This window comes from Harmonia axyridis, chromosome 4, assembly GCF_914767665.1.
Source record: "Harmonia axyridis chromosome 4, icHarAxyr1.1, whole genome shotgun sequence".
Lineage (NCBI taxonomy): Eukaryota > Metazoa > Arthropoda > Insecta > Coleoptera > Coccinellidae > Harmonia > Harmonia axyridis.
Genome location: NC_059504.1, coordinates 10,710,996 through 10,723,160, shown reverse-complemented (window position 1 = coordinate 10,723,160; position 12,165 = coordinate 10,710,996). Strand labels below are relative to the sequence as shown.

The 12,165-nt window shown below is 36.1% G+C and overlaps 1 protein-coding gene across 3 annotated transcripts in view; it reads left to right on the top strand.

The window, feature by feature from the left end:
* LOC123678984 (neuroligin-1-like) overlaps positions 1-12,165 on the top strand; it is a 260,712-nt gene that overhangs the window by 220,243 nt on the left and 28,304 nt on the right. For all 3 annotated transcript variants that reach the window (XM_045616289.1, XM_045616290.1, XM_045616288.1), the window contains 2 exons: positions 218-380; positions 2,014-2,500. In XM_045616289.1, coding sequence (XP_045472245.1) covers positions 218-380; positions 2,014-2,500 — 650 coding nt within the window. The remainder of the gene's footprint in view (positions 1-217; positions 381-2,013; positions 2,501-12,165) is intronic.

Sequence of the window (12,165 nt, the reverse complement as noted above, 5' to 3'; positions counted from 1 at the left end):
GCATAATTCCTGATTCGGTGACAAGCAGTGGCAGAAGCATCAAATGAGACGCATCTGATATTAATTTCCATTAATAACATAACATCTGCAATTGAATACATGAGGTTTCCACTGTAAACTGATGATGTTTTCACTTCTACTTCCCAGTTGATAGGAAAACATCACAAACTTACTATCATCTGTGGATTTTCACTCCGTAGAAATTCATTTATTTCAGGTCTGTTCAGCCGGGTAATTCTGTTGAGCGGAAGTGCCCTAAGCCCATGGGCGACAACACACAATGGGGAGTCCATTAGACTCAACGTGGGACGGCAAACTGGATGCATATCTGTAAATAAGACAAACGAAGAGGAAGACATAACTCATTGTCTAAAATCCAGGTAATGTGGTTTGTTTGGTGATTTTCAATTCCATCACGAGTTTGTCAAAATGATGTGTGCTACCAAAGTTTGATTATAATATGATATTATTTATAACAAAACAGCAACTATCAACATTTTGTAAATTGATTGCTGATCCAGTTAGTTAATTTGATTAGTGGCTTATGGAATGACTTCAAAAAGACTGACAGTTTAAAAGGCTATTTGATATTATAACTTGATAAAGAATAAATCACCTCAAGGTAGTTGTTCCAATGGGTTGCTGAAAGTGCATTCAACTGCGAATTAAAGTTGTTTAATGTTGATTTAACTCAGAGGGCACATACTTATACCCATGAGACTATTGTGTATATTTACTTCACTTTAGACAAAAATTAAAATTGATTATCTAACTGTATCTACCTTGAAAATGAGTATAAAAATGTCTAAAATTCAAAAAGTTTCTGTCTCCTCTTCACAGAATCTGAACTCGTCATTTTCTGCTAGATCTATTCTCATTAGGTGTTTCCTGAGGCTAAAATCCCATTTGGGGTATCCAGTTAGGAGCTGTAGATATTCTTGTTAAGACCAAATACTTCTTGAATCACGCAGTGTCAATGTTCCGAAGAAACTTTCGATGATCCTACTTAGGAAGATTCAGCCAGAGTGTTTCTCTTCTCCCCAAACTCTTTCTTGCAGGTACATTTGCCTATACCACAGAAAGGAGTTTGTGCTCCTTTTTTGGCAGTCTCTTCGAGGTTAACCCGTCAAGTTCAGTCTTCACACCCCTTTGTGGTCGCGTTGGAGACCTGCAGAACATCTCTCTTCAAAGACTCGTTCATCCAACGAACAGCAATGCTCTGGAATACATTGACTAGGAAGGTGTTCCCCGAGGCATATAACCTTCATAAATTCAAAAAGAACACCAATTCCTACCTTCTTTTCCTTGTTTCTCACGATGTTCTCTGAACATTACAGGATATCTCCTTTCGTGGGAACCAGAACATGAAAAAAAAGAAAAAAAGTGTGTTGGCCTTATCATTCCCTCTAATTCCATATCGTCACTGGAAAGGTTCGCTGATGGTATGTTATTTGCCAGGGAAGACCAGGCTTTCTGATTTCTAATTCTCTCATCCCGGTCCCTTTCCTGGATAGTCTTAGAGCGTCCTCATAGGCCAAACATAGAGTTAAATCTTGAACAAGATACTGAAGATCAAGTGACGCTACATTTTTTTTATTGAAAAATGATTCTCGTGAATTGATCATGCTCCCTGTCACAAATCGATTAAAACCATGGTCAAATTGAGCAAATTGCGATTCCAAATGCTTGACCACCCAGCTCATTCCATAAATTTGTCCCTCTATGATAACTGGCTTTTTGTTGATCTCGAAAGAATGCCCCAGGTGAAGAACTTAGGCTCTCTTAAAGGTGTTGACGAATAAAGTCGAAAAAAAAATGTGTTTATAGTGGTAAGACCTGGGACTCATCGATTGAAGTGTTACACTCATTTGGTTTCGAAGAGCAAAATTTGTGCATGAATGAACGAGCGCTCAAAAGATCTCGAATCACGTAGGAGCTTTCCTAATTTCATTTCTTGAGCGTAATAGCATTTGAAAAAATTCTTCAAATATTTTGATCACGACTCTCCCCCAGGTCCCTGGAGGAGCTGATGGACGTCCAACTGGACACGGTGCGTTTCATCCCCCGCATAGCCCCAAGCCTGCCCATAGACGAGCGAGCCCCTGATCCCCTCTACGCGATGGAGCACTCGTCAGAGACGTTCATAACGTGCGAAGTGATGATCGGTGTGACGACGACCGAGTCCTACAATGACTTCAACGCGAACGATATACAGTACGGTTTCGAGGAGGACCAACGCAACCGGATATTGAGGACTTACATCCGGAACACCTATATGTACCACCTGAACGAGATCTTCTCGGCGGTGCGAAACGAATACACGGACTGGGATAAGCCGATACAGCATCCCATCAATGTGCGCGACAGTACGATGGAAGCCTTGAGTGACGGACACACGGTGGCGCCCTTAGTGCATGTGGGGTATCTTCACGCGAGGAGGGGGGCCAAAACGTATTTCTTCCATTTCAGTTATCAGACCAAGGAGGGGGATTATCCTCAGGTGAGTGAAGGGGATTTTTTTTCGAGATAGTGACGGGAATACATGTGTAAAGTTATAAGAGTGTGTTTCCTATCTGAGGGTTGAATGGAAAATGATAGAAACTGAACTAGTGTATAGCATATAACTAATTGTTACTTGCCATCGTGGGATACTAGGGGAAGAATATAATCTTTTTGAAAAACCCTAAAATTCAAATATGGTATACCGCAGGGAACAATCTTTGGTCCACAACTTTTCTCATATATAAGAATATTATCTTGAATATTTCCCTCCTGTCAAAAATTATATGTATATGGAGAACAATTATCGAAAATTACAGCGAATATTTCCCTTCTGTCAAAAATTCTATGTATATGGAAAACAATTATCGAAAATTACAGCTATAATTTCATTGTAGGCAGCGAAACAGCACTGCGATAATTGTTCTGTTCATAGATGCATAGTTTCTATGCATCTTACACAGTTCGAATCTATGGCAATTCCATTCTACATCAGTTTGACAAGTGATGTAACAGTTTATTCGGGAAATATTCCCCCGAATTACACTCGTGCATCAAAATGACCGGATAATTTCGCATTCCAGCGTGTTTTCTTTGAAAACTGCATTCGGTCATTTTCAAATTTGAAAATGAACTCATGCAGTTTTTATGACAACTCGCTGTCATGCAAAATTATCGATAATTTTGATGCACTTGTGCAATTACTTACGAAAATTAATATAGAAGGAGATATCATCTCATTCGTCGATGACATGGTTTTAATTTTCGCCAAAGATACCTGGAAACATAAATAAACTACTTCAGAAATGAGTGAATCTATATAATTTGGCTAGATATGAACTTATTATGCTCAAACTTTCAAAAATAAATTCGTGACATTTAAAATTTCCCCAGCATTTGAGCCCACTCCTTTCAATCTTATTTACGATACAAAATGCATTATCAATAAATATTTTTTCGAAAGAGAAAGGCACAACTGATAAAATAAAATATCTGAGCTTAATCATGAGCAACATATTAAAAAAATTTGTACAAATTTTTACGAGCTGAGAAAATTCCTTTCGATGAAAATCCTGAAAAAAGCTTATGAAGCTTTGGTTGGATCTATTCTCTCCAATGTAATAGTTATTTGGTGTGATACTTACGGAAGACAGTTAAAAACTTTGATTCTATCAAAAGAGTGGATTCTGAAGGTGATGATCTAAGAGCCACAAAAATTTTCCACATATCAGCTCTTCTTAACAGTTGGAAAATCGACATATTAAAGTTAAAACGTGAGCTCTTTGGATTGGAAGGAGAGAGGGCGGGAAAGTCGTGCAAACTTACAGCCAAATTTGACCTACACGCCTGCCATCTTTCTCTCGGAAAACTGTCGAATTCTTCATTTTAAGACACCATGTTGAGAAGCCAGTTAATTAGAAGAGTTATAGGATTTGGTTTATTGATAGAAGAGAGTTGCAAAAGTGGATATTGTATCAACGAAGTTTTTTTGAACATTTGTGAAGTACAAGTTCATAGTCTCATTATTAAAGGTGAAAAATATTTTTCAGTTTCTTGAGGAACAACTCAATTTTCGGTTAGCCTTAATAGCAGTTTGTTTCAGTTTGATAGTAGGTGAAAGCTTGGACATTATGAAATAGAGAGTGTTTTAAAGATCCTTTTATTCTTTACCCAATACTTACCACCTTGTATACGGATTCTCCTTTTTCCTCATTTTCTAGGACATGGTCCTGTTTTGTAGCACGTCTTGGCCTCATTCTTGGGAAGCTGAGTTCCAGCTTTCATACCATCTCTTCGGTGGTCTGCCTCGAGATCTTCTCCAGCTTGGTGCACATTCCTTGACAATTTTAGCTATACGATCTTCAACCTTCCTGTCTACATGATCTCTCCAGCCTCTCCTTCTACCTCTTACCCATCTGACAACATCTTCTACTTCGCAGCGTTGTCTTATCCTGTTGTTCCTCTGGTGGTACCGCAAAGTTGTTTAGGTTGTCATTTCGCTGTTAATTGACATATGCTTCTTACTCCAAATGATGTCCCTCAAAAATCCCGATATCATAAAAGCCGTACTCACCTGGCTCTTCACTATGTTAGATTTCTGCTTCTAGTAATGTTGATAACTAGGTATTTGAAACTCATCCCCTGATTAACTGCCTAATCGTAGACAGCTAATTTGAAACGCCTTGGTTCCTTGTATGTTGTAAGGGATTCAGTTTACTGTACAGATATGCTCAGGTTGAATGTCTTTGATTCTTGCTGAAATTTATATGTATATTTTTAAATTCGTATACAGATTGAGCATCGACATTTATGATATCATCAAAAGTACCACTTGTGGAGAAATTGTTAATGTATATTTTCACCAAGATAACCCACATTCTCTCGTAGATTATAGCACGAATACCAGATTGATCAACTCGCATGTTATGAAACCACCGCACATGTACAAACAAACCCTATTCCTAGAGTGACATATATCCTACAAAAACACGCAGTTCTCTTCGGAAAATAGCTGCACTTGTTTATTTCTGGTCGTTTCCTGGAAGTAGCGCGAAATCATCTGGCAGCTGATTGAAAATTCCACATAACCGTTGAAAATTCCGTTCGCCCCGAGACATAAACACGTGTATAGCTACCGCGGAGGAAATCGGTTCCGCCAATAAAAACATCGAACGTGTCTTCGACTGCCATATTTTATAGAGAATATTTACCATCGGCATCTCTATTGAAAGGAACCGTAACACGTGTGATATGTACGGTTGGGATTTTGGAAGGAAAAACTCCGAAGCGGATAACAGTCGAGGAATAATTTATGGCACCGGATGAAAGCAAGATATCTGACATTGCTTCAATTTCGTCCCATCCGTTATATCGGAGACTGGATGCAGTACCAGTGGAGATGAGCGATATTTCACGAACTGTGATTTAATCACTGATATCAGAATTTCACAGTTCCGCAAAACTAATACAGAGCGTGACGTGATCACAGTTGGTACAGATCATAGATCGTATCATTCCAGGGCATATCACATTAAAACTCGCATATATCAGCACTAAATTCCTTATTTTTGCAATCGTAGATTCCGAAACCAGCTGTTTCTATTGCTTCGGAAAATTTTTCGCCTACCATTGCATTATTATGACAATCCCAGCAGCATCCGTTGGCAACTACGTCGACTTTGGGAAGTATTTTTGTAGAACGTGTGCAACTATAATACCTGCTACAAAGAAATTATAACTAAGTACATACTGAAGTACTGCCTAATTGGTGGTGGCAATAACATTCGAATTATATTATTTATTCAATTTTTAATATATATTTACGTTTAAATTTGTGTGTATTCTTTATTATTGGATGTCCAAAATGATTATTTAATTGATTCAGTCCTTACTTGGTGGAAAATCATATTGATTTGGTAAAAAATAATTGTAAACACTCACTACTTTCCACAGTTTTTAATTATTTACGACAATTGTTTCGCCGTCTAAGCGGCTTCATCAGGATTACAATGTAACCCTGATAAATCCCAAATTATTCATATCCATAATATAAGGTTTTCAAAAATCTGTTATCTCTAAGAAAATTTCAGAATTCCAGATAAACGAGCCAAGATTAGGGTGATTCATACAAATATTGACAATCATAGAACAGAACGTAACCAAATCCGATACCTAAGTAGTGATCACGTCAAGCTTTAATTTCACGGATATCATAAAGTAACGATCACGTTTTACAACGTGATTTTAAAATCACGGTATCGCCGAGGGTATCGCTTATCTCTAACTACGACGTTACCAAATGGGCGGTTTGTTGTGATGAAATTCCAATAATCCGGGAGCAACGATTCAATAATGCCATAGAGTGATAAACATAAATAGAGGAAGTATACGCAATTTTCACATGTCTCGAACATGGCTAGATTACGTTGTCGGATTGTGATATATATTCAAATCCACAATTTTATTATATCGTTATGCATGTATTTTATATTGAATGATATATATTTATTTGAGTGATTCCCGATTAAATATGCAAATATGAATATTTGAAATCCGATATTTTTCCTAATTGTCGTAATTATAATAAGCAGAATATTTATTATTTTCTGTATCTACATGCTGAAATCCAAGGTTTGGCATTTTTTGTTCTCCAAGTGTCATCGGTTGTTTCACGTCGTTTGGCGCGCTTGTAGTTTGTTTTCTGAATTTATGATATATCTAGGCATTTATTTCGTAATATTCTGAGTTAATATGAAACGTTGATTCACTATGGGACATAAGATGTGCATTCTTTGTGGAGAAATTTGCGAATTGAGTGAAATGTCGTATCACTGATATGTTTTCATTTCCGCGTGCTTCATGTCAAATATGATAGTTCATGTTAGGGAAAAAATTTGCTTCTGGAAAATGACATACGCTCCCTTTATCTATGCTTATTACTCTGAGAATAATCCTAATGCTGTTGATAGTCATATTATTCACACCCTTATAATTCATCACAAATTGTCGTTTATGTCTTCTATGCACCGAGAATAGTTACCTCGAAGTGGTGATTTGAGTTATGAGAAGTTTCTTACAGATTTATATCACAGGAATAGGATAGTTGTTCAAAAAGATTTGTTAGGTTATCAACCTGCAATCTCTTTGGGTTTTCTTTCCACAGGTCTGTTGTCTTTAGATGAAATTTATAATAGTATCAGCGTTTCAACACGAAAAATTTCAACAATATCCAAGAAAAATTCAGTGCTTGATATTTTCATGTATTGTAATATTACAAAACAGACGTGAAAAACCTTCAACATGAAACAAAAACAAACCTTATGACATACTCATCTAACAAGTTCCAAATATTTGGGAAGCGATATCCGAGGCATCCTCGATCAATGCCAGATTTTCGCATATAGTGAACGATCTTCTTCTGTTTTTGAGCATGATATAGACTAGCGTCCATCTGGAGATATTTGATCGCCCTACTGTTGGTCTCAATTTGCAGTGCTGATGGGTCATTCTATTCGTGCCTAATTCAAATTTAACACTTTGATTACATCAGTTCAAAATAACTGAATATTCCTTCGAAAAAAGTATCTAGTTTCAAGGATTCGAATACAATAGAGAAAAAACAAATTTTATCACTCTTCTGTAAAATTGAATGCTTTTATTATTGAAGGTCCGAAATGTAGAATTGTTCATCGCAGCATTGTTTTTTGTACTGTAATGAACTCATTACTATACTTAAATAGAGTAGATAAAGGACTGTTTCCCAACCAATCGATATCTAAATATAATCTCATCCAAAATAATCGAATGACAGGTCACTTTAGATCTCCACATTGAAAAACAGTCAGGCCAACTTGGCGGAGAAAGGATTTCGACAATCCCGGTCTCCTCAAATGATCAATTCCCTTTGTAATTCCTTGACAGTGGGTATATGCGAAAGAGTGAACATTCAGCTGACAAAATCATTCCTGCAGAAATATACCTCCGAATATTATATATCATGCTAAATAGCATTTCCAGCAATTCGAGTATCTTGAATAAGGCCTCTATCCCTTTACCTACAAAGACGGCCTTTTGTTGGCGTTGCCGGGGATCAATATCCATCATATAAATTGTGGATAAGCCATCGCTTTATCCAGTGACGTATAAATTCGTAGCGAATTTATGCCCGACTGATATCGAGTTCGAATTGTCGATTGAAATATTAGGGATATAACCGTTACGGGTGTAGGTAACGTAGCGGGATCGCTCAAACTAAAGGCGGGGATCCTATGGGATTAATTGGGATGTAGCCATGCAGGGGGCAGCGGAATCGCTGTAATAGGCCAGTCGACGGTGGCGATCGACGAAGTACGGAAATGGAATTTTTTAGGGTTATTTTGCAATGCTCGTTACATGTATGCATAAATTTATGCAATTCTTCGTGTTCCATTAGCTGGGCTTGAGCGTTGGTGTTTAGGTATTCGAAACGCGAGCTTGGGTGTTGAAGATCAAAGGTTTTTCGGTGCGAACAACGAATACTCTGGCAATGGGAAAAGGTGGATAAAAATTTTAGGACGATCTCAATAATAATAATCTCAGTGCATACAAGTTGCCCTTTTTATTGCGGGAATGAAAAAGGAAACACACGATAGATATCATTTGAACGGCTTTTTTGTATCTCCAAATATTCTGCAGAAGATTAATTCGTTTCTATACGTTTAAACCAATAATCAAAACAATGTTTCCACTCCAAATTAGATGTACTAGATGGAGCTCCAAATCATGCATTTTGAAGGCCTCAACTGCCTTTTCTGGTGTAATTGGGTGTTAAATCAGGACTATAAGGTGGCCCATCACTTCACATTCAGAATTCACTTGTTGGAGCCGAAGTATGAGAGCTAGAATTGTTACGATGAGAGATGATTCCTTTGTGCGATTTTTTTTTAGAATTTCTGCAAACACTTCAGGTAGACAAATGGTCATATACTATTCAGAATTGAATCTTCTAAGTAGCTCAAAAGGCACTTTGTACCTTGACCACCTGTCCGAAGAAATAAACTAATATTTGCTTGAAAACGATAAATTTTTTGCATGATAACTATCGATCGGTAGATTATTTTCACTGGTTGCTAAGTTATAAGTTAGCACAATCAATCAAAAGAAATTAGTTCGTTCAAGTCGGTCTTAAGTAATTTCTTGTTAATATTTCATTATGTACAAGAATATTTGATCAGTTGAAATATATGTATTTATCTACTCCTATTGAATTATATATTCATTATTCAACTGCTTTTGATCAATTTATAGTAATCTATCAACAAACAACGTGAGTTATAATAACTCACTGCTATAACTCACTATAATAAATCGAAAAAGATGGCTCCGTGCTTCTATTCGGTTGGCCGAAAGGTAACATTCCATTATTGTTATTGAGGGGAGGAATGTCACTTTGATAATTTTGACGTTTAGAGGTAGCTTAACAATAAAGTTCTTCCTCTTTTCTTGTATTTTAGTATTCATTGTTATAGTTGAACATAAACTATAGTATTCAACTTGCGGTAATGGTCTTAACTCGCCTGATGAATTACAGCGTGAGTTCATCTGCGTGAGTTATAACCTACATTACCGCTCATCGAATAATATACTATTTTTTCATTGTTTTAAATTCTGCTTTATATTCAATTCAAGTTTATTATTTTTGGTGTTTTGAAATATCTTACAGAAATTGTGTTTGTCGCAGAGGAAATAAAGTTGATAAAAATAAGTAAAGTGTGTGTAATAAAATGCCACCTCTTCTTTTTCCCTAAAAACACTAGAACAAAGATTGTCACTTTTTAGGAATGAGTAATTTTGTGAATATTCATTGGTGAATTCATATTTAAATCTTCAAACTTCACGACATCCAGATCTTGTTTAACATAATGTTTTAAAGTCCATTTGAAGATCCTATTCATAATCCCAAACAATTTTAAAAGGAACCCCGCCAACTTTCTCTCGAATACATTTGCTACTTAGACAGCTACCTTTTGATTAATTTCATGAGCTTTTTCATAAAGTTCATCCCGAAACCTCTGAGAATAGAAGTTCTGCCCGACATTCATCAATTCTCGTAAGTCTTGAAGCGAAAGAGTTGTAAACAAATTGCGCCAAATGAAAATGAACATTTAATTTCGTGATTGATGTTAGGGCTTGAGGATGCGTAATTAATTAAACTGATAAGTGGGCTTCTCGATAAAAAGTTTGAAGGAATGAGATATTGTAATAACTTTATGTCAGGGTGATTTATTAATTGGTGTAACAGCTGAGCAGCTGAAGTACACACATGGATTAAAAAGGAATTTTCTCTGATATCCAGTGTATATAAGATTGAATATTTCTGCCCTCAGAGTAATAAACATAGATAGAAGGAGCATATGTCATTTTCAGTAAGAAAATTTTGTCCCCAAAATGAACTATCTAATTTGACATGAAGCGCGCGGAAATGAAAACATATCAGTGATACGATATTTCACTAAATTCTCGAGTTTCTCTACAGAGAACGCACTTCTTATGTCCCAATGTTTCATTTCAACTCAAAATATATTGAAATGAATACCTAAATATATCACAAATTCAGAAAACAAACTTCAAGCGCGCCAAACGACGTAAAACAACCGATGTCACTAGGAAAGCAAAAGTTGTCAAACCTTGGATTTCAGCAGGTAGATACAGAAAATAATAAATATTCTGCTTATTATAAATTCGACAATTAGGAAAAACATCGGATTCCAAATATTCAATATTTCATCGGGAATCACTCAAACAAATATATTTCATTCAATATAATATACATTCATAATGATATAGTAAACTTGTGGATTAGAAAATATATCACAATCCGACAACGGAATGTAATCGTATTGGGGATATTCAAAAACTGCGTATACTTCCTCTATCTATGTTTAGTTTTTAGTTAGTACTATATTTTGTTCCTGACAAACTTAATCAATTGATTTAGATGTCATATTTCGTTTAATCTATTTAATTAAATATCGAAATTGGTATTTATATTCAGTTTTGTAGTTTTTTAGAGTAATTAATTGTTCATTATTGTAAATACTTTTTTCATTTCAGTTATTAAAATACATCAATACATGTTTGGAGATAACCTTCAAAAATCTTATCGAAAAAAGTTGATACTAACACGGAGGCAAACTCACACGAATCATTCGAGACACAGCAAATAACAACAAAGCGAAAACTAACCCGATTTTTCGATTTCCGAATATTGTAGAATAATTGCAGTTCGCTTTGCAGCATCGGCATGCCTCAAATCTATTTTAAGCCAGCTTCAAATACGTAGGCCTATTCTCGATTTCCCGCCAAGCCAATAAGACAACGCGCTAAACAAGGAAGTGTGTTAGGCATGCCTCGAACCGTTTACTTCTTGAAGAGGAAGAGAGATGAACATACAAGAGTCGTGAGATTGAGATGGATATTAATGGACAGAGACCCAGTGCCGTACCCAAAAATGTGAAATTGAGTTTTGAATTGATTAATAAAATACTCGATTAATACGTGTAATTTTCAGAAATTATTTGGTGAGGCACTGCCTCACCTGTCCCATAGGACAAGTCGCCACTGGTTTTAACGTTTTTAATAAATGACTCGTCAAATATTTCATTCGAATCGATTTTCGGTATTAACTAGCACCTTCGCCACTTTGCAGAATGTTAATTAATCCATTTTGATTACGAAGAATCTATTAATATCGATAATGATGAACTGAGTACTCTTCATATCAAGTTATTGAATCCGTGTTTAAAAAATCCCACCGTGAAATAAAATTTGAAACGGTAACGAATTTATTCCAGTTTGTGACTCGAATAAAATAGAATTACCCCCAGCAAATCTAATGGACAACAATTGTTTCGCATCTGTCATCATCACTGAGTAAATTAAGCCTTGTTTTCTGACATTTTTGCTGTCAATTCAATATTTCTGGCGCCACTTATCTAAACCCCAAATTAAACTCATTATCTTTCCGACGCACGGAATAATTAACGGGAAAGTTCAACTGGAATGTCCGCAGTAATGCCAACATGAGTGTTCGCATAAAATACTGAAATTCAACTCTTTGAGTCCTAATTTGTGGGAGAAAACTGGAGCATGCTAAATTGCTGGAAGTTGTTAATTTGGATAACATTC